The sequence below is a fragment of the Saccoglossus kowalevskii genome, chromosome 19 (assembly GCF_978046115.1).
Source record: "Saccoglossus kowalevskii chromosome 19, keSacKowa6.1, whole genome shotgun sequence".
NCBI lineage: Eukaryota > Metazoa > Hemichordata > Enteropneusta > Harrimaniidae > Saccoglossus > Saccoglossus kowalevskii.
The window spans coordinates 24,974,288-24,998,322 of NC_140659.1; the positions used below are offsets into that span (position 1 = coordinate 24,974,288).

At 34.3% G+C, this 24,035-nt stretch overlaps 2 protein-coding genes across 3 annotated transcripts in view; one reads left to right on the top strand and one right to left on the bottom strand.

Moving 5' to 3' along the window:
- Positions 1-3,250: 3,250 nt before the first annotated feature.
- LOC100377886 (cilia-and flagella-associated protein 96-like) lies at positions 3,251-8,745 on the bottom strand. The gene is made up of 6 exons (XM_002738439.4): positions 8,076-8,745; positions 6,833-7,052; positions 6,260-6,473; positions 5,820-5,999; positions 5,238-5,413; positions 3,251-3,448 (listed from the first exon to the last, which is right to left on the bottom strand). The coding sequence occupies exons 1-6, from the start codon at positions 8,176-8,178 to the stop codon at positions 3,397-3,399; spliced, it is 945 nt and encodes a 314-aa protein (XP_002738485.2). The 5' UTR covers positions 8,179-8,745; the 3' UTR covers positions 3,251-3,396.
- A 510-nt stretch (positions 8,746-9,255) lies between these two features.
- LOC100372630 (cell division cycle and apoptosis regulator protein 1-like) overlaps positions 9,256-24,035 on the top strand; it is a 28,376-nt gene continuing 13,596 nt past the window's right edge. Inside the window, exons 1-10 of one of the 2 annotated variants that reach the window (XM_085493619.1) lie at positions 9,256-9,344; positions 16,632-16,804; positions 17,214-17,392; positions 17,820-17,873; positions 19,419-19,603; positions 19,783-19,930; positions 20,584-20,785; positions 21,599-21,902; positions 22,476-22,701; positions 23,097-23,377. In XM_085493619.1, the coding sequence (XP_085349745.1) occupies positions 16,666-16,804; positions 17,214-17,392; positions 17,820-17,873; positions 19,419-19,603; positions 19,783-19,930; positions 20,584-20,785; positions 21,599-21,902; positions 22,476-22,701; positions 23,097-23,377 (1,718 nt within the window). In that variant the 5' untranslated portion in view covers positions 9,256-9,344; positions 16,632-16,665. The remainder of the gene's footprint in view (positions 9,345-16,631; positions 16,805-17,213; positions 17,393-17,819; positions 17,874-19,418; positions 19,604-19,782; positions 19,931-20,583; positions 20,786-21,598; positions 21,903-22,475; positions 22,702-23,096; positions 23,378-24,035) is intronic. The other variant, XM_085493620.1, reaches the window with a different exon arrangement.

Here is a 24,035-nt window from a genome sequence, read left to right on the forward strand (position 1 = left end):
TAGTACATGACATATTTGATGTCATTGTTTAGGATAGTACGTGACATGTTTGATGTCATTGTTTGGACTAGTACATCACATGTTTGATGTCATTGTTTGGACTAGCACATGACATGTTTGATGTCATCGTTTTGGCTCGTACATGACATGTTTGATGTCATTGTTTGGACTAGTACATGACATGTTTGATGTCATTGTTTTGGCTAGTACATGTCATGTTTGATGTCATTGTTTGGAATAGTACATGACATGTTTGACGTCATTGTTTGGAATAGTACATGACATGTTTGACGTCATTGTTTGGGCTAGTACATGACACGTTTGATGTCATTGTTTAGGATAGTGCATGGCATAATTGATGTCATTATTTGGACTAGTGCATGACATGTTTGATGTCATTGTTAGGCCCAGTACATGACATATTTGATGTCATTGTTTAGGATAGTACGTGACATGTTTTATGTCATTGTTTGGACTAGTACATCACATGTTTGATGTCATTGTTTGGACTAGCACATGACATGTTTGATGTCATCGTTTTGGCTCATACATGACATGTTTGATGTCATTGTTTGGACTAGCACATGACACATTTGATGTCATCGTTTTGGCTCGTACATGACATGTTTGATGTCATTCTTTGGACTAGTACATGACATGTTTGATGTCATTGTTTTGGCTAGTACATGACATGTTTGATGTCATTGTTTGGACTAGTACATCACATGTTTGATGTCTTGTTTTGTCTAGTACATGACATGATTATAACATGGTAATATGTGACATATTATTTGAAAACAAGGCTAGTGTGTCCTAAGCATTCATTATGTCTGAATGTTGGCAATCATTTCTACTCCTGCCATTATTTTGGTTGAAATTTAATCTGCTAATTGATTTTAAATCATATTGCATCACATTCACCTGTACCTCTTGCCCCATTGCTGTTGATTTACCCTTGATCTGTTTTACTGTATCCCACACTCTCAACTTTTATAGTGGTCATAGTTCATAATAATTATTATACATCTGTCGCCTTAATGCACTGGGCATTTGGATCCTATCATATTCGGAACGCAAATTTTAATTATGGAAAAATTATGTGTGTCAGTGTCCTCTAATAAGAAAAACAAACATGGCAGCCCTCAGTGTTTGACAGGACCCCACACAAAGAAGTTTGCTGCCGTAAATCGGTTCTAAACTTTTTGGATTTCTGCATTCCCATGATGTATTCCTGGGAGGAAAAGATGTATAATAATAAGGTCATTACGAGGATACCACAAAGTATGCACCCAGACAATACGCAGTTTCATCAAAATACGCCGAGTGTTGGTTGATACTCCTGCTGTACGGTCTTCGTGCATACTTTGCAGTATCATCGTAATAACCTCATAGTATTGATCAGAATTTCCAAATAATTCAAGAAAACCAGGAGTACACAACTTTTTTTATATACGACGAAACTATTTTACATAGGAAACAATGATAAATGGCTGTAAAATCATTTTCATGGGTGTTCAACACTTATATTTTCTCAAACACTATCAGACCTATACCTTGTATACACAATTGATTTTATTAAAATTAATTTACACATGTAAGATATAGCACTTCAGTATAATGGTAACAAAAACACAGATTACACTTTGGGTAAAAGCATGGTGAATCTAGCCTTGGATATTCTGACTGCATAAATACATCAAACATGGAAGTGAGACTCAGAAGTCTAAATTTCACACACACAACCTTGGAAAATACTGTACTTGTAAATACTATAATAGTGTTCCATATTTGTTTAAAATGTTAAATTCAAACCATAATTTGTCCTAATTGAAGTGTGGTTTATGCAAAGTTTAACCTTTTTTAATAACCTTTCTATCACATGATAGTGTCGAAACAACTGAGAAATTGTATGCAAATTGTATGCTAATTAGGCATGATGTCTACGCGCATAAGTTGATGCACTGATGATTTCCAAAATTGACAGAAATATAAGCATTATTAGCAATATTTTGTTTTCAAAATAAACTCTCAGTCATTGTGAAATATTGCCATTGTACCATGATTAAGCAATTGTTGTTCAATCTGAAATTCTTATATCGCATCGATAAAAACATTATCGTTGCACGATTTTGTTTTTTCTGCATACTGTTATAGCATGCAGAGACTAACACAACACAACTGAGAACAATATGCACTATAACAATATTTCTAATCAGCTCCAGATTTTGATTAACATGTTTTTTTTTTAAATATGTAACATACTACCGGTACTGTAAATGCATTAATTATTCACTGGGTTTTAATTTCGTCATTTTTGCTGATAATTAAATCCACTAAATTAAATCTACGTGAACATGTAAAATAACAAAAAACTCATTGTTTTCTTGACAAATCCATGAAAAACATCAAAATAGTGAAATTAAATGTCAGTGAAAATAAATGGTTTTACAGTGTGTATAGAGTTATGACTTGATAAAACCTGATTTGTGTTGAAAGTGTTATAAGCAATCAATCATAGATTGTTGCAGGAAATACATTTTAAAATTGATATATTAAATTATTGAAAAGTTCCTGGTGATGTACATACAGCACTTACACACTTGAAACGACACACGCATGATTTTCTGTGTTGAAAAAAACATAAAAACAAATACACTGTTAATAATATTCTAAGTGAAACTGGATACTGTAGATTTTATCAAATTAACTTGACCAGTTTATGCATAGACCTTAGGTGGTTTATGATACCATAGAGTTTACAAACTACACCAATGATAAAGTGCTGTGAAGAATACAAATATATTTTAAAAAGATGTAGAAAGTTCTCTCTAACTTTATGTACAATCACGTGTCATAATTTTCATTATATAAAATCCATAATACTGCCATAATTTATGACAGTCCCCTCAGCCACCTATCTGAGCTCATAGCCACATGCAGATATTCACTGCAGTCTCCCAGTTGCCTACAAAAAACTATGAGCTCTTTAACCACAGGCAGAATTTAGAATACAGAAGTATAGCATTTACTACAGACTCCCTAGTCATCTATAAAAACTACTGTCAGCCCCTTAACTTCATGTTAGTTGACACACAATGTTGTGATGGCTGTTGAAGAAAGTTTTTTTCACTTCAGTATAATTTTTGGAAACTGCTGGTTTTAAAAAATATATAGCAATTATCCAGATGCACAATTGAAGATTTAAAAAACTTGAAACTTACAAAATCTCACAAGTTTGAAATTACTAGGCTTTATCAACAGACAGTATTTATGTAATTTTATTTATCACACTTTGGAATAAATTGTAATATATTATTTCAAATTTATTCTCAGACACAGTACCAATCCTGTAAGTTCTAGTATTGTGCATGTTTATCTTCTGATGTTGTCTATTGTCTAGTATGCCATAACTGACGTCACAGTCTTGAAATTTGTACCATTGATAGACCTGGAGGAAGAAATAACATATAATTTCAATATGTGCAAACATCAAGCAAGCTTAGCAAAAATGCGTACTTTAGCTAACCAATATTTTCAAAAAGCATATCTTTATAAAAGATGATTGGCACTTTAGCTATATTAAAGTTTTGCTATTTTTTGCATTGACGCAAGTTTGCTACAATGGCATATGTAAGTTTTTCACAATGTAAGTTTTCACACCAATCAAAAATATAGTTACAGGGTTATTTGCATAATGAACATTTAGCATGCGACAGTGAATTATATGACACTCCTTATTTTGGGATTCAACTTCTGAATGATCAGAATCACCAAAAGTGACATATTTAAATGGTTTGGGGAGAACAATTATGATTGGCACAAACAGCACTAAACATAGTTGAACTCTGGTGACCTTGCCCTTTGTTATATAATATAATTCCCTTTATCATAGTTTGTTTCAATATAAATATGCATTGTCATAATTAATTTTGAATACAAACAAGTTTTGGGGTTGAACCAACAGTGGGGAATCAGTCTACCGAATGTCCTTAAAAGATGTAAATATCTTACAAAAACATGCCTTATTTGTTTAATTATTTTAAGGAACATAATTTTCAGCTTTATTCAAAGTAATTCAGATATTTTAGTATAAAAACAAATGACTCATCGCAGAAAAAAAGTGCTGCATTTAGACGTGAATAGATTCATAAAACATGCAAGATAACAGAAAATCTTAGCTGGCTTTTGTCCAAGTATTTTGTACAGGTGTCTGTCAAAAATTAATGATTCACTGAGACAAATATGAACTTCCTCATTGTGTAACTACTGTATTATATGAAAAGTAAAAAAAAACACCCTTTATGAATAGCTATCATGTTGCAAGCTCTGCTTTGTATGCAAATCAACTTAAATAGTTGGTGTCCAGTGGAGGGAAAAGTCAACAGTACTGTTGCCTCCTGAGAATCTACATCTTCAAACACTGCAATCTTTGAAGTGTGTTTTTAAACTAGTATTATAAAAACTCTATCATTCTGTTCTAATAGCTGAAACATATTCCTGTGAGTTTTCATTTGTCGAATGAACTGTTTGTCAAATACAGAATACATATATTTTAGAATAATTTTCTTTTTAAAATGTGGATGAAATGTTTTGCTTTTAATGTATTTTTTATGTATTGTTTTTGATTTGATAACTTTGAACTAAACAGATTTTCTATTAGCTTCAGATCTTGATCAAAGTTAGGCACCCAGTTCATAGGAGTGCTTATATTGATTTTCTGACATCTTGTTTTCTGTAAAGATTTTATTGGTAGGTTTGCAAATGTGTATCAGACTGTGCAATCTCTCCATGAGTTGGTTTTGAAACCCAGTATGGAATTCTGAGATACATTACCAAGGATATTATTACAAGATAAATCATTTGCTTCATTGAACACATACAACAATGCATATTTCCACTGAGATCAGTGACCTTTGATGTGTATCACCAGTGATCAGTCAAGTAGAAACAGTCAAAATATTTTATCAGATTTTCTCAATTTTTGCATGATATTTTCATACAGAACATCTGTTGTTCAAACTCAGGGAAGACTTTATACTGATGAATAAGGTGACCAAGTTTGATAAAGTTTGGAATAGAATTAGTAAAGTTATTATGCACACAATAACAATTATTAACGACAACGACGACAACGACGACGACGACAACGCCTGACAAAATTTTTCCCTTAATATACCTTTCCCTTCCATCTTTGATGGTACGGGCAAGGTAATAAATGTACAGATAAATGGATGTACCTGTACACATTCTGGTTTTGAACTGAATTCATTGGTGCACTCTTTGGACCTGGTGATGGCATGAAGATCTTTCCTGATTTGTTGACAGGAGGCTCCTTCTTCTTTCCCTTTGGTTTGTATGGATCATTAGAATGAGTTGGATAGGGATCAAATGTGCCTGCTTTACTTCCTCCAAGCTGTTAAAAAAGGAAATTTATTTTTACATGACAGACAATATTTGTTTATTATTGTCTCAAGTAATTATTCAAAATAGCTAGACGTTTCAAGCAGTGGCTCTTTTGGCCATTACTTAGGACAACGATTACAGATATCATCTATGTTATATCATATTTATCAGTTAGAGTAGGTTTTATTTATTTGTAGATTGTTTTCAATGAGCAAGATAGACAAAGGAAATCCATGATTACAGTGCAAAATCAGTGGATCAAAAACGAGCTACAATTTTACCAGCAAAAAAGCGATATACATTCCATCAGCTTTTTTAAAAGCACATTTACTGATAAATAGATGTCAGAGCTAAGTCAGACTTGTATAGTCACTTGACTGAGGTTTTTATCCTGTGGATTGATAATCTGTACTCACATGTTTGCCAGGATTGCTAGGACGGAATGGTCTAACATCTCTTTTAATGGCTGACGTTTTCTTGATAGGAGGCAGTGGTTTGTCCGATTTGTATGGATTCCCGTCAAAATATTCGCTAGGATGCATGTTGAGTTTGAATGAGCTTCCTTTCAATTGGCTTTTATGTTGCATCAGCTCTTTCTATTAAAAGAAACACAAATAAGCATTACACTACATATATTATATCACAGATACGGTATATACACAATATGACACATGTACACGTATCATAGATGCCAAGTATACAGTATGATCCTTTACATCACCATAAATATAGTTCCATCTGGTTTATGTCAAGCATGATATACCCAGTAGATCGAGTACCACATGTACATGTATACCGGTACTACTGCCAACAACATTTTCACTGCAAATAACTCAGTATGTTTTATTTGACTCACCCTTCTCAGTTCTTTTGGTCGGTCAAAGGCATCTGAGGAGTGTTTATGTGTACCTCCAATGGTAACACCCACATAGCCATATCCAGTACCTTTCTTGGATGGATTAGTTAGAATGTTCTTTCCCGGAGCAGAGTATGCTTTTCCTCCCCTCTTGACTGGACTGAATGCACCAGTTGGTCCACCAAACGTTCCATAATGGCTGCCTGCACCAGATCTGGAATGATAAAACAATAAGATGAAATGTTTTGAGCTGCGATTCAGTCTCATCAATAGGTTTTATGATTATACCCACACATTTGGTTTTAGTTTAGCATATATTGTGAATAATAATATTTGTGTTTAATTTATTTTAATCAATAACACATTATAACCTTCTGGAGGATTGAATAGAGTTACAATTTAGAGGATACAAACAAAAAGAACAAAAATATTTAGGTAGGTAGGCGTAGTTGTCTTATTTCAAAAACAAGTATTTAAATACTTTGCAAGACTGAAGGGGGATGGGCAAATTATTATTGAGCATTAAAAAAATAGATTCATCATTTTTAATCTGTCAGGATCTCTTCCACTTACGGTTTTTTGTCACCGTTACTTGGTAAAAATGATTTTCCAAGATTCTTCTGGGCCTCTTTAATTCTGGTTTGTCTCCTCATTTTGACTGGATCACTGTAACCTTCTCCACTGAACACTCTACCAAACTGACCATCAAAGTATCCAGCTTGCAGTGATGACTTGATCTTACTTCCACCAGGTAACATTTGCTTACCCTTGTGTGCCGGAGCATTGAACGGTTCTAAACACACACAAAAAGAATTGTTAATGTGAATCAGTGTAAGTTTATAAAATGCAAATGCAACAAAATATTTATTTTTGGAAATCAAAAAATTAATAAAACATTAAAGAGAATTTAAAAGTAAGATATCAGATTAATATTTAAGAGCTGTTTTCTGAAAGACAAAAATGTGACATCACTTGTATTTAATGTTAGTTGTAACTGTTATATTTATAGATATGAAAGAAAGTATTAGGTACTCATGCATTCAATTTCATGGTTAATATTGCTCAAAGCATTGTTATCAAGGATTTAAAGGTTGTGCTACTTTACATCAACGTTCAGTGATATACGATGAAAATCTCATAAGATATCGGTGTGTGTATCAATCAAATGTTATGTATTTTACAAATGTAACTTTATTTTGTGATCATAGTAATTTTGTGATCAGAGTACGGTAATTTATGAAACTTCTTCAATTCGTGCAACAAGATATTCACCGCATATCTCATTGCTTACATACCCTCATTTTAAAATTCATTGTTATTATTCATATTTTATTGTGATTAATTTTCCACAGAAATATTAATTATGCTTTGCAATAGCAGTTTTTTTTTCCTTTTTTTTTTAGTGTTAGTAAATGTGATAATTGGGAACGTGAACATTTTTAATGTACTGATACATCATAATGTAATTTATTATATTACATAATTTACTAATGACACAGAAGGCATAGATAATATACGTTTATACTGTGAATGCAATTACTTATTCACTGGGTTTTAATTTCGCTATTTTCGCTGATAAGTAAAATACATTAAATTAAATCGACGTGGAAATGTAAAATAACAATGAAAACTCATTGTTTCCATGACAAATTCGTGAAAATAAAACTCAGTGAATATGCTCAAAATAGTGAAATTAAATGTCAGTGAAAATGAATGGTTTTACAGTTGTCAAATAAAATTACAATACAATACAATAAACATAAAATAATTATAATATACAAAGTTTGTAGTCCCATGTACAATATTAGTAACTTACGGCTGTTTGGTGGTTGATACCTATGTCCAATTGTTGTGTATTCCATCTCTTTGAACAGGCCAACCCGCTCCATGTCCGTTTTACCTCCTTGATTACTCGACATTTTGACTTTTTCGTGAGCGTTTTCAATAATAATGTCGAATATTTACAATCACTTTTGACCTGGACTTAAATATAGACCTATAAATCGGATAAGTTAAAAATTAGGTCGGATAATCTGTCTTGCCACTGGCTGTGAGTATCAATAAATCCTACGTCGATGTCCTTAGTTTTCCGACGTCTGGAACTTTCCAGCCAACCAAAGTTAGAGCAGTTTTTACTGTTTGGTCAACTTCGGGTTAAACCCAATCTGGGTCGAAGGTGTAGCGGAGCTCAAATAAATGTCCCTTTTCACAAACAGACGGAGAAAGGTCGCGTATTTCGAATCTGAAATTGTCCTTCACCCAAACGCGTCCAGTAAACAACCGACAATACTTCCTTATGTTCAAATCTGTGTTGCTGCTAATAAACGCAGAAATCAACTCGTAGCCCGTCTATATCGCTTCATGAACAACCCCCATCCACTTGGTGAGTATAGCAACCGAATAATTCGATCACAAAATGTCGTTTTTTCGGCAATACAAAAGCCTTGCCCACAGCACAAAACAAGTTATCGTCAGGTTGTGGAAACAGCGCCAACGTCCTAACAATGGCTGTCGTCAAGGCGATCAGCTGGGTGTAACGTCATAATCGCGGGAGCCAAGCTCGTAGTTGACACCGTGCAAGAAACACTCGGACCAGCCTTAAATGTGGTTCGAGGACCAGCACAAGATGCACATTTTATTAAATAAATATTTATTGTTAACATTTTGTTAATGAATGTTGGTTTTATACCATAATCATTCCTCACAAGGCTTGCGCCTGTAACTTGACACCGACGGAGTTCGGTCGTCAACACACCGGCAAATGATTATAATTCCCAGTGCATACAGGCTGTGCTTTGGCTCTGTGAATTGCATAGTATTCTCGTTTGTACATTGTCTGAAAGCATATAAATATTATTCTATGTTGCGTTTCTTTTCAATTTGCTTCGAATTGACGAAAAAAGATTGTTACGCTGCTGATCTCATATTGATTTTACGAGTCATTCAGATTTGCATATAATTAATCTTCGACTGAGGTCGACCATCATCGGCTTTTGTCCTGCCGCCATTTTAAAAATTACAAGCATGCTCTTTCTGGTTGTATGATCTTCTGGAACACTTCGGTAATCATATGAACAATTTTAAGGTGAGCTTATTCTCAATATCTCCAATGATATTATATATTTCAGTTCTGCGATCACATGTTATTGAAAAAAAACCTGTTTGCACCTCATGACATACTTTACTCGATCAACTGTTACACCAAAATTATGAATTATTAGTACTGCAAAACAAGGTATTTTACCAAGGGCACAACGAAGAACAATATTCGAAAACTAAAAAACGGTAATTCGCCTTCGAGCTGCTCGGTATTCGGATAGTATGTTCATGAGTGAGTATATGTTGATCCGGTTATTTAATCAGACACAATAATAGAAAGTACATGCGGGATTTACGTTTCTATGTCAGTATTAAAATAGTCAGTATCGGGATGTTATCATAAAGAAAAATAGTCAGAATAAATTCATTTTGATTATGGCAAACCATACTCTAGCACCAGCCTTAGCAGTCTTCCTAAAAAAACAGCTATGGAACAAAACAGCAACAACTATCAGTGTATTAGGCTACATTTTGCGTTCATTCTATATTCTGTATTCACCATTGGCTGCAAATTGTCTTTATTGTTTTTGATTTGTTTTATTTTTTTAGAAAAGTTTTTATTTTCTGTTTTCTTTTTTAGATTGTAGTTTGTTTTAATTTCTTTCTGTAAGACCCTTTTTATCCTTCCCTAAGGATTTTATGCGTCTAATAAAAAAATAAATAAATAGTAACTACGAATGTTTTGCTGCCGCACATTATGAGGTATTTTTATTGTGTATTATAACATTCATACACCTTAATGATTATTTCAACATTGACCTAGGAATGTCTAGCCCCTGTGAATAAATAATATAGTAATATTATTTTTGCGTTGTGGCCTTGAAAGTGTCTGTGAAACGCCCACCAACACATTTATATTTTTTTTCTCCTGTTGACATTTGCTGGAAAATTTATATTTATTGTGAATGAAAAAGCAACCAAACCAGCATTAAAGTTGATAACAATATTGCCACTCTGTGAGCGAAACAGGGAGCTCTATTATAATACTGCTGGTTGGGTTGCTGTTTTCTGTCACAGTAAATAATAAATCATATTTGTATAAAATTGAAAATAAAATCTGTGTTTTAGCACGACTTTTCCTATTGCATTCGACCATGCCACCAAATGTTAAACAAAGAGAAAGCCATGCAAGTGCTATGCACTGTATACCGTTAAAAACGCACTTCAACATATTTATGTTCCTTTTGCTCCAAAATAGACATTTGTGAAAAAAATTAAATAATATGAATATTGCTCTCAGAACTCATAGGGTTGTAATTATCATTAGCAAAAAAAATTTAAAAAATGCAGGTGAAATGACTGGCTGGTCTGGGTGTAGGTAATATTTCCATCAAACTGTTAACAGTTAATAGGATCTGCCAGTAGTAAAATATTGGTTGTAAAGCAATGACAGAAATAGCCTAAATTTACTGATACACATTAACACTAAGTTAGATCAAAGGAATGTTGTTTTGACCTGCTTTAATAAAATACCCCCCCCCCCTCCCAAAGAAAAAATGTGGAGAGCTTTTGCTTATGATAAGGTATATTATTGCTGATTTTTCTAAATTTTTTATTTGAGTTAATATTGTGTGGCCTCACTTGTCATTGTGTGTTTATAAAGTAGTGTAACACAAGAATTTGATTATTACCTGCAGGAAGCTGATTTGACTACTAATGTTTGACCTTATGTCTGACACCTAACAGTGCTTAACAGTAAATGGTTTAAATTGGAATTCAGTTAATAATAAACCAGTAACGTGTACAATCTTATTCCATACTATTCTGAAGAGACAGACTGATAACTTTATGGCAATTTATCATAAGTTTACTACGGTAGTTATCTTATAAAATAGGTTTTATTGTTCATAGTTTTTCCAGACAAGGGGGTGTGTACTATAGCCCTGTTGATGGTTCAAGCATGCCAGCATCCAGAGATCGCTGTATACCTTCGGGCAGTCCACTTTATACAAAGTCTGTTCAGTTGTGTTTTCTCTCTCTCTAAAGAATGTGATATATTGTTGTTCGTGAATGAGAAGTAAATATACTTCGATAAAAAGTTGATTTAAAAATAAACATCACTTTGATATGACATGTAAGTCAAATAAATTCTGTACCCACCCTTATTTTTGGGGAAAGCAAAACGTTTATTTTATGCAAATGAATCAAAATTATTTTTTTCTATGCAAATTAGTTATGGTCATTTTTGATTTCAGTTACTTGTATCTTCGTAGTAAATGATTTGCCCTTAGCATATTAATGTATAAATGCTGGTTTGTGGGTATTCGCAGCCCTTGAGAATATTTTTTTTTATATGTAGAGGGTGAAAGAAAACCTAAAGTAAAAATTCCTGTATTTTTTAGACCGTTACTAGAATTACCGGACTTGTTATATTTTGCTTTGTGTGGTTCTAATGATGTGTACTTTAAAATAACTGAATGAATTTTCTTTTTCTTTTTTTTCATTAGTTTTTAAGACTTCCAATTTGGTCAAAATTCTAAAAAAAAAATTTGTTTTCATTTTGGCCCAACAATTTTTAGTATAAGGTTGTCGAAACCACACATATTTTTTTTTTGGTCTTATCAGCAATTTTTGTTTACTTCAATCCTACTCTTGACACTTTCATTGACTCGTTGAAAAAGAATTGAGTAACAGCTGAAATGTTTATACTAATCAATTGCACTTTTTATTGTGTACTAGAATTACTGATGTACATCACATAATTATTCTGTAATGCCTCTCGCATGTCATTATTCAAATTTCTTAATTTGGGTCATTCTGCAAAGCTGCACGAACATGTGATAATTCACAACATATGTCTAAAGCTTTTTAGCAATTTCTCTCATAAATTTCTTTTAATAACTGAACTATTTATGATTCTTCGCTAAATAAAAAACATCAGGGGTCATACCGGGCATGGTGAAATAAATATTCTGTGTAAACCGCTAGTAGTTATTACAAAGTTGCATCATTAGCAAGCCATCATGTAATGTACATTTTAGGCGTTCCATTTAGTATGTTATTGGTGCGAACTGTTGTAGTTGTGTGTAGCAGTGATGTTATTGGGGTCTAAAAGATTCTAAGTCACAGTGAAAATGTTGTCAAATATTAACAAGGACTGTCATTTTCAATGTCTTGTTTATTGGAATGACACAATACTAGTCTCTGCTAAAGCTACAACAAAATGCTGCATTATCTGATCTTAATTGGCATGGTGATGTGTAGGAATTGACAGGTTTCATAAACAGCTGGTAGCTGGTCAATGCAACCACCTACTTTTAATAAAATGCCAGCTACTTTTTTTTTGACTCCCATGTGCGAAGCACAAAATGGGAGTCTTTGCAGTTAGTGTGTCTGTATGTGTGTGTGTATGTGTGTATGTGTGTATGTGTGTGTGTGTGTATGTGTGTCCGACTGTTCCACTGCTATCTCAAGAACCATACATCGGTTTTTGATGAAACTTGGTGCATAGATGCTCTGGGCCAATGCGCAGATTTGATTAGGTTTTGGTAAAAATCCATGCTCGTTAATTACCTAATTTGCATGATAATTAGCTAATTTTTAGCTGTTCTATGACTGTTCCACTGATATCTAAAGAACCACTCATTGGATTTTGATGAAACTTGGTACATAGATGCTCTGAACATATGCGCAGATTTGATTAATTTTTGGTAAAACTCCGTGCATATTAATTACCTAATTTGCATGATAATTAGCTATTTTTTAGTGGTTCCATGACTGTTCCACTGATATCTAAACAACCACTCATTGGATTTTGATGAAACTTGGTACATAGATGCTCTGAACTCATGCTAGGTTTTGATTAGTTTTTGGTAATAATCCGTGGATACTAATTACCTAATTTGCATAATGATTAGTCAATTTTCGGTTTTTCCACTGATATCTCAAGTACTAATCATCACATTTCAATGAAACTTGGTACATAGATGTCATACGACACTGCACAGACCTGATAGTTTTTATGGTAATATCAGTACATATTAATTACCTAATTTGCATAATTAATTAATTTTCAGCATTTGATATAAGTAGTTAGCATTACATTTCAATGAAACTTGGTACTTACATACTCAAGGACTATGCAGAGATTGATTGTTTTCGATAAATATTTGTGCATATTAATCACCTAATTTGCATAATTAGTTAATTTTCAGCTTTTCCACGGGTATCTCAAGTACTAATCATCGCATTTCAATGAAACTTGGTACATAGATCCTTTAGGACTATGCAGAGACCTGATTAGTTTTAGGGTAAATAATTGTGCATATTAATTACCTAATTTGCATAATTAATTTTCAGCTTTTCTACTGATATCTAAAGTACTAATCATCACATTTCAATGAATCTAGAATTATGCAGACCCAATTAGTTTCCGGTAAATATTTGTGCATATTAATCACCTAATTTGCATAATTAACCAACTTTCACACTGATATCTCAGTTACTATACATCACATATCAATGAATGTACATGGATGCTGTAGGACAATAGACAGACCTGAATAATTGTGGGTTAAAATCTGTACATATTAATTACCTAATTTGCATAATTAACCAATTTTAAGCTTTCACACTGATATCTAAAGTACCGTAAAAACTCCAAAATTTCGACCGGTTTTAAATAATTGGTGTTAGATATGTGACGTGTTTTTAGAGTCAAAATTAAGGTGCATTTTCGGACGGTCGAATTTTTCAGAATAGAAATCAGCAAATGAAAAAATGGGGATGATAGACAGTGTGCTTCATTAGTTTTTAAAAAATGCAATGTCCGTCAATTGACGTAAACTTCCTCATGTTTCACGGTAAAAGCAAAGGTCGTGGCCGAGTTGTAACTCAAAATCTAAACAAAGTCATCAATCAGTGAGTATTATGACAAGCAAAACAAAACATCAAGACGCGGAGAAGAGGTCAGCACAAAACTAATAGGTCAAAAGACAAAGCTGTCTCGCACTACCTAGAAAAACTTGCGAATGTTCGAAGTACAGGTACCCATTGGACAAAAGATGCATGGAAGTTTAGCAAACTATCTCCCCGACCCAGTGCAATGTATCCGGTTAGAATCAAAGCTCACGTGTCCGTTATTTGAGGGACCAAATTCTGCCGTAAATTCGCCCTTGGATTAAAAAATAAAATGGGATTTAAGAAAATAAAATGGGACTTTTAAGGTGTATTTTGGCGTCATTTTTCGGACATTTCAATCAATCCTGCCGGCTAAAATAGAGTCTAAGTTTTACCGTAGTCATTGACGTTTGTCTATTCAAGAGTACACGTGTATGATTTTTATCGTGACTAGCGTGAGCGGGTAAGCTTCCTTTCGAGAATGAGCTGTTATCACTGTGAACAATGTTAAATTATTCTTCAGATGACCAGTTTATTTTTTAAAAACAACTAATTTTTTTATTTAAAAAAATCATGCCGTTTTCGCATCAAAATCCAAGCCAAAATATCGTACTACAACATCAATCTATTTAAATAAGCTATGGTAATTTGAACACGTTGGCATCATCCAGCTTTTTGATTGGTTAATTAGCGATTTGACCTATTTGACCTAAGAGAACATGGCGGATATCCTACAGCATCAAACGTTTATACGAGACCGGAATCATTCGCTTACGATGAAACTAAGTTGACTTTTATTTGTATTTCATAACCATTCAACAAATTTATTTTGTGTACATTATTATAATCACTACTGAGTACAGTAATAATCAACAATTCAGAAACGCAGCATGCCGAGATTTTTGTGTTCGTTTTTATTTGAAACTTCGTTTATTTAGAATATATTTTCGTTGCCAATAAAATAAAAATCTCTCAGTCAATCAGAAACCCGGATTCATGCCTTCGAGGAAGGTCCCGTTTGAACGCTCACATCGTTTTTTTTTCGTTTGGGGGAAAACTAAAACTGGTCGCAATTTTCGAATAAGAATGAGTCGGCAATTTTTAGTGGAGTCGAAAATTTGGAGGTAAATAAAACACCGAAACCCGGCAAATAAATAGGCGGTCGAATTTTTAGAGGGGTCGAAATTTTGGAGTTTTCACGGTAATAATTATTCCATTTCAATGAAACTTAGTACAAAGATGCTCTAGGACAATGTACAAACCTAATTAGTTTGGAGTAAAAATCTGTTCATATTAATTCCCTAATAAGCATAATAATTCATAATTTTTTGGATTTTTGGTTCTAATCACATTTCAATTAAACTTGGAGACATAGATTTTCTGTTACATTGCGCAGACCTCATTAGTTTTACACTCAAATCTGGTCATATTAATTTTCTGATTTGCATAATTAGTTTCCAGCTAAGTAATTTCAAATTATATTTAATGTGTCTTCAATACTCTCAGCACATGGGAGTTCTTTCTAAGCTTTCTTTGATTTTAGTTTAGCACTAAAAAAACTGTGTAAGGACAATGCCTTTTTCCCATAGAAACTTACCTGTAATGTACATTAATATATGTGCAAATATTTGTAAATAATAGATAAACCTGTGTGAAGGACTGTAATTTTGATGACAATGCTTTGTAAAATTCAGTAATAAAAATGTAGTATTGATTGCCTTGAACAGCTGTTTATGGTAGATTATATTTGAATATTAAATGAACACATCACATCTGAGGAATTAAATGATATATTTATTTAGGGACAAAAACATACCATATGGTGTTTATAAATAATTTTGGTAATAACAAATGTGTTTTATTGTGTGCAATTTTATTTCAAACTTCATTTTGTGAAAGTGACGGAAATGTAAAGATGCGTATAAATTTGACAGAAACGAACCCAATCTCGTATTCTGTATAGTATGTGTTTAATTCCCAGTATTTGCTCAGCATCCTGTTTAATGCTATTTAAAGTTAATAAAAATTCATTTGAATTTTATTGATGCCCTTTGATATTTCCTACATTTATGTCATTTCTATCTTCTAAGGCTGTTTTATAAATTTTGGCCTTAGTGTCCTTTTCAACATGGAAATTCAAGCCCTACTGCCGTTTTGAACTCCGCATAGCTGGCAAGTTATTGGATTTTTGTCCATTTGTAGGAAACTAGGTCATGTAATCAAACATTCTCATGATCAAATACTCATAACATGTGCTAATGGTCAGCATACCCATGGGAAAGAGAAGTATCCTACACATAGAGTGGAATGTATTCAAGAATCCTGTCTGTGTTTACGCCATGTGTACTATTTTTCAAGCTGATAGGTTTGTATCATCAAATAGTTGTTTTTTGGGTTTTTACTCATAATGATGTCTTCTGACATTTTTTTCTAGGTGTATTCTTTGAAGCTTGATTTGATATAATAGAATGGCTCAATATGGTGTTGCTGGAACTGCAGGCCCGCCACGCAAGGATCCACCTTGGGCTGCACTACAGGCTGCAGCAGGGGGACATGCTGCTGCAGCGGCAGCTGTTGTTGCTGCAGCCGGAAATGCATCATTAGCTGGTATGTTTTCACTTTCGCTTTCGCTACATAAGAGCTTGCTTATTAGGACATCTGTTCAATAGACATACCTGAAACTTAAGGGTTCTCTCTACATTATATTGACAGACTTAATTGAAACTTGAGGGTTTTTCTAGATTACTTTGATATACTTGCCATAGACTTAGGGTCTCTCTAGATTATGTTGATATACAACAACAAAAATGTTTCTGGTCAGAATGCACACCACCAAATGGGGTACAAGCCAATCTTTTTTGTTCACTTATTTCACCACTGAGCAACACTGTTTACGAATTGCTTAAACGTGCAAAAATATAACACTGACTCTCCAATATTTTAGCAATATCAAACTAGTTGCACATTGTATATATGCATCCAGAACAAAATATGGTACTTGGTGTGTTTTTTTCAGGGCAAGCAGTGCTACAACAACAGCAACAAGCTCAGGCATTATTAGGACCAAGTCCAGCTTCAATCTACTCTCAGAATCTGACTCATGTAACACAATCTCCTGCATCTGTAGCTGCAGCCAATTCTGCGTTTTCATTACAACAACAGCAAGTGCTGCAGCAAACAGCAGCACTTCAACAAGTAAGAATGTTTTGAATTGATATTGGAAAAAAACTATGATTACGTTAAGTTGCTTCTTTATCTAATAAACTTGTGATGCTAAAAAAGAAAAGGCTTGGTCTTAAGCAATGAGGAAAGCATTTTGTTTTTAGCCAAATCATTCACACATGAAATTTTGTGATAGTGTGCCACCTATGGTAAAATGAGGAAATGTTTGTATCTTGTTTCAAAGCGATGCTTTGTCAGTCAGAATAGAATCTTTAATGCATGTATCGGAAATTTTTTTATATATTAAATGTTAAACTTTATCTTGTAATAATAATCTTAATACAAAAAAAATATTCAAATTGTATTTTTTTGTGAAGGCCTAAGCATGCACTGCAACTATTTCACTCATGACTGAGGTGCCGACATGCTTTCTTTCAAATTCACATTTTCTTTATTGCAGCTTCAACAGCAGCAGCAGACTCTACAACAGCAGGCTGCAGCAGTCAAACACCAGGTACCGCTCATTAACGGATTTTCTATATTAGTAGCACCTGTGCTTATGTAAATTACAGTGGTGTTTCTACGGTCAAAATAATATTTTAAGGATTCAGTATAGAACAAATGCAATTTGGAAGGAACTACAGTGAATTTACCCAACTATGAAATTTCACAAATCACTCATAAAATTGTCCATTTTTGTCAAAACACAGTCCCTCTATCACCGGTCTGAAAACGCTTAGTATTCTATTGTACTAACCCTCGTAACAGGCAAATAAATCGCTGACACCTTACGACAAGTTATCCCATAAATAAACTCCCATTGATGTAGTCGTGCATATCATTAGCCCACTGGAATTTACCATGATACTTGGCGATTTGGGTCATTGCGCATGCGTCATTACCAGCACACTGATCACAACATTACCATGTGGAAGGCTTACAGCGATTTTGTCGAATTCGAAGATAACAACATTGAATGGGATTTTGTTTTAAAAGATGTCATTGAGGAAGAAATCCATACGCCTGTCAAAACTCCACAACTGCTGTCTGAACGTAAACAAATTTTTTCTATGAAATTAAACTCTTTATTACATCCCAAACAGAATTAAACCACCCCATTAGTTTCAGAAGTATCCCCCGTAGTTTCTTTAATCACCAAATAAAAATGGAATTGGAGAATCACCCCATTCCCTTGTAATCGGAACAGAAACTAGCGTTACAATTATACGATTGAGAGAATGATGTGATCCAAAATGGCGCCGTCGTGAATACAATGACGTGCAAAACCAAGACCCAAAAATCATACATCTTGTGACATTAAACAGTATTTCAATTGATTGTGTTGCCGATATACATAGTTGTTGCAAATTAATATGCCTGAAAAACAAAATAAGCAGGGAAAAAAAAATTACCGAAGTAAAATGTGTACAACATCGTAACTGGGACCGGCCATTTTGTTTTTAACCACGCCGTTTACTTCTTAAAAATAAGTGTCATTTTTTGAACGAACAATCATCAAAATCGTATATTCAACATGACCATTGTGCTAAACATATTTCAAATCTACCAAAAACACAAATGTTGTCATGTTGTCAAGAATGTACCGTTAATGAGAGAAACAGAAAAAACAAGTCAGTTTACAAGTCATGGCACAGTCCCTCTATTACAAAAGGTGAAAAAGACATAATTTCACACAAGAAAATGTCGAGCATCAACATATTGTATACAACGAAACTTACTCTCCTTAAAAACAAAGACGTTACGAATCAACTATGGTAAAAAATATTTGTATACGGTATCGAATATGTTCTGAAAACGTTAAAAAATAGATCACAGCACTGAACGCGATGTATCTCTAAGCTATCAACAGTATAGTACCGCGCTTCGCGGAGAGCTGTTACAAGCGTTAGCCCACTAATCCCGCTGATTCACACGTAAAACAATAGGCGTTTCCAGACCAGTGATAGAGGAACTGTGGTCAAAACAAATCTGAGAAATATTTACTCGTTAATGACTAGTAAGTTATGATCTGAAAACTGACATATTTTTATTTCCATAGCAACCTTTAAACGTGGTGACGACAATATCGCAAGCCTCAGGTGTGTCACAGCCTCAGCTGACAGTCAGCTATCCGACTCCCAGGAACTCACAGAATCAACCCAAGCAACGAGTATTCACTGGTACTGTCACAAAGCTACATGATAACTTTGGATTTGTTGATGAAGATGTTTTCTTTCAGTTAAGGTACAGTAGACGCTTCTCATGAATTTTATTAAGTTAAGTTGAATTGTATTGGACTCTAATTTAGGTGTCAGGAAAAATTAAAATGTTCAAGAAATGAATATATTTTTTTAGAAATTCAGTATTTAGGCTGGCAGTTTCCACTATTGATACTTTTAAAATTTATTCTAATTCCTTTTCAGTTGTGTCAAAGGTCAGCCTCCTAAAGCTGGGGACCGTGTCTTAGTGGAAGCTACGTACAATGCTAATATGCCGTTTAAATGGAATGCTACAAGAATACAAGTATTACCAAATCAGGTGGGAGAGATGTCTCTGCTTTGCAGTACCATGGTATGAACACCACAAGTCCACTTCCCTTCTTCCTATCCGCCATAGAGGAAGATGCAACTCTCTGTAACAAATTTGCATACTGAGATCATTCAACAAGCTTTATTTGTTTGTCTTGGGAGTGTGAAATAATTTAAGGTTTTGAACTTTCTCAAATTGCTGGGGTGTCTAAATGCTGGTGAACAATACAGCTTCCATTTCAATGTTTTGAATATTATTCAGGATTCATGAATTCATGCATCTCCCCAGTAATTTAGAGTGTGAATGAACTCTCAAATATTTCTCACAATTTAACCATATTGAGACTTCCAAATATTTCACCAAATATTCTTAGCTATATGAATGATTTCAGATTTCTTCTGTTTAGTTTAGCTATAGCATTGATTTCAGAGTGGTTTAGTTTCTAGATACATAAATGATTTCAGAGTGCTATTATTTCAGTTAAAGTTGTCTGCAGTATTTTTAACTTGTCTGCTAGCAAGCAATGGGAGGTGTTTTTTTCTCCCATTGCTGAAATAACTGTTCAGTTACGATATTGGTTTACTTGCTAGGCTTACAGTTGCCCAAATTTATGTTCCTCTTCGCCTCCTCATTTGTGCTTTTAAATTTATATCAATTTTCTCCCTTCATTTGTGGTTTCAATCTTGTCTCATTAGAACCAACCTTTGTTGAAACAGCCTCCTCCAAATATGATGGCTGCTAATCATGGAAATACTGCAGTGATGAACAAGTCACTGGTCATGTCATCGCCTATCATGTCGCCATCGGTGATTTCATCAGCTATGACCTCGCCCATGTCTCAACCATCTATACCATCATTATTATCTCAGCCACAAGTAGTACTACAACCTTCTCCAGGCAAGTACTCGTTGTTTTCCATCCTACAATAATTTTTTTAACATTTTGATGAGCTAGTCAAATTGGAAATTTTTTTACAATTTCCATTTCTCTTCCTTCATTTATTTCTTTCTTTGTCAATGCACATGCACTAAGTGGTCTTCCCGTCGATGACATTGCCATTACCCAGAATGCTGGCTGTCAGTGACGCAGTTATTTTGTATGTGTTTACTGAGACAGTTTACGTAAAAATTGAAATGATGAACTGCTGCGGATAGTTATGTACCAACCTGCGAGTAAACGTCGTCTGTGCAATGTTTACGATAGGTTCTTACAGCTATGAGATTCAAATTATAACTGAAAACTAACCATGCTCACTTTGCAGATGCTGGCATTAATTTGTGTTGCTCAATGGCTCAAGCTCTGACACTGTATTATACTAAACTGTTTGACTCCTACCACAAGTACTGAATGCATCTGAGAATAGTTTGAAATTTTAGTTCTGAAATTCATAGACATGAGACATGACTCTCAACTGTTTGTTTACACTGATTGACTGACTATATTGAACAGTGTTCTTTAATGTACATGTAATCTGGTTTGGAAATCGGAGAACGTCACTTAGCCAGATCTCATGCTTTACCCAGTTTAATAACATTCCAAGGATAATGGCAATATCATGATATTTGTTAATACTTTCCAGGGTATATTGGGTTTACCTTGTTACATGATTGGGCATTATTGAATAACAATATTAAGATAAATAAAAAAGTAGAAAATTTGTAGAGCTGTTTAAGACTATCGTAATTTATTCTATTATTTTTGTCTTCGTAGCTGGAAGTTTGTTGCAGCCACCATCAAGTAGACCTTCAATTCAACCTGTGCGTAGACGAGAACCACCCGCAATGCCACGGAGAGATGAGCGAAGAGACCGTGACAGAGAAAGAGAGCGTGAGAGGGAAAGGGAGCGTGATAGAGAACGTGAACGAGAGAGAGAGCGTGAAAGGGAACGTGAACTCAGACATCGTGAACGTTCTCCTGTCAGGAAGCGTTCTAGATCCCCTCGTAGGCGTTCTCCTCGACCAAGACGTGTTGTTCCACGTTATGTTGTCCAGTTTTCTAAATTCTCCCTGGATATGTGAGTAAAACGCATATTATTTATTGATCTTAGTTGCGCTACAGTACCAGTACTGGAAATTTAAAAGAAACTTGTACTTTGTATATTTCAAAACAAACAAAAAAACATTCAAACAATCAGAATTTTATGGTTGCCAGAGGATCTGCTCCCCAGGGTTAGGGGGCACATGGCCATGGCATGAGGGTGCTGCGCCCCTGTTCTCTTGTTTGAAAAAATACCTGGGACATCAATTGATGCATAAATAGCTGCAGATACAGTAGAATATTTTGTGTGAAATGGTTATCAAAATGGGCATTGTATCCATCCTTCCTTGTTGTATCTAATTATACTATGAAAAATTCAGAGCACTCATAAATAATTGTATTTTATACTTCAAAAAATCAATCTTTTGTGGAATCAACACTGGCAAGTTCTTTGTAAAACAAAAACTATGGAACATAAGAAAAGCTGGAAAATGTGCCTATGTTGTAAAAATTATGAAAAGTGGGCATAAATATTTGGTTGCTAGGCAGGACAATTTTCAGGATATAGTCAGCTGACCTACCTTTTTTTTATTTCCCCATCACTTTCTAGACCTCAGGCGAATGTAACTGAACTACGTAGACGATACAACAACATGTACATACCAAGTGATTTTTTTAATGCGAACTTCAACTGGATGAACGCCTTTTCAATACATCGCCCACTAGCGTTAGATAATCCATGTAGCTTTCACATTATGCATAAAGATGTGGAACCATTGAATAAGACAGAAGTTCTCTTAGAGCCTGCTGATGCTGATCACTTATACAGTGCCAAGGTATGTGCCTTTAACTCAGGTCATGGTATGTGCCTTTAACATAGGTGTTAATTTAAGAATTCTCACAATATTATCGATGGGGCAGGATGATAATGATATGATGATATATTGAGGACTTCATTTCTTCCAAAAAATTCGAAAAAATATTTGTATGTTGTTGAAGTCATCTTTATTAACTTTCCGATACCAAGAGTGAAGTCTCTTTAATTTAAACATCACAATTTTACCCAAATGATAGTGGTATGATCCAAAATTTTATGCAAATGATAGTGGTACGATCCAAAATTTTACCCAAATGATAGTGGTACGATCCGAATTAATAACAAATTAATTAGCTTCAATTCAATTATTTTGTCGCAATCGGTTGAAACTAATGATTGACTTCTTTGATGTAGGTCATGTTGATGGCTTCACCTCCGCTGCAAGAACTGTATCAACGTTCATGTGCATTAGCTGAAGACCCACAAGAGTTAAAAGACAACTTTCAGCATCCTACTCGACTGATTCAATTCTTGGTCGGTATGAAGGGTAAAAACGAAGCCATCGCCATTGGCGGGCCGTGGTCTCCTTCTATCGATGGGGAAAACCCCGAAAGTGACGACCGTGTCCTCATAAATACTGCTATACGAACGTGTAGGTCATTAACTGGTATTGATCTTAGTTCCTGTACCCATTGGTAAGATATATTTCTATTAATTTTGTTTTATGCGATGTTCATGTGTGTTTGTATGGGTTGCTGTTTTCTACTTGAATATACACATTTCACAACAAGCTAATCTTTAATATTAAGCAAATATCTTTACTACACGTTTGTTTCATATTCCTGTAGTTTTTTTCCCTGCCATTATCTTCTCAGTGATATATTTGTCAATGTTCATTTGTATTCATTCATTCTTTTGCACACGTGTTTTTGTTTACTGATGATTCCTGTGCCACTAGGGGAAAAGTAACAACACAAATGATGTGTGCATGCATGTGTGTATGTAGGGGGTATGTGTATATGTGGTCGCTTTCTATTTGTTCAATCTTATAAGTTGCTGCCATATCAGAGCCTAATACTAAGTGCTTTGCATGAAGTTATAACTAACATCACCTGCATGCATTGACTGGAATACGTGTCTACCAACTATGCTATTTGATTTGTGAGATGATCTGAAATATGATTATTCAAGTTGTTTAGATAAAAAAATGGGCATACACTGGTGTACAATTTTTTGTATTACTATACTATTAACACTACAGATTTCATGCACTGGATACCTTTTCAGAACTCTGGCTTCTATGACCCATCGGTACACATCATATTTGCGCATATATTCACAACCCTTTACAGC

What these genes read in the sequence shown, in the direction of transcription:
- LOC100377886 (XM_002738439.4), bottom strand. Translation starts at nt 8,178, where the DNA reads ATGTCGAGTAATCAAGGAGGTAAAACGGACATGGAGCGGGTTGGCCTG. An exon ending in AGTAACGGTGACAAAAAACC is followed by an intron (nt 6,474 to 6,832) that starts GTAAGTGGAAGA and finishes TTATCATTCCAG; the next exon opens with ATCTGGTGCAGGCAGCCATT. An exon ending in CTAGCAATCCTGGCAAACAT is followed by an intron (nt 5,414 to 5,819) that starts GTGAGTACAGAT and finishes CTTTTTTAACAG; the next exon opens with CTTGGAGGAAGTAAAGCAGG.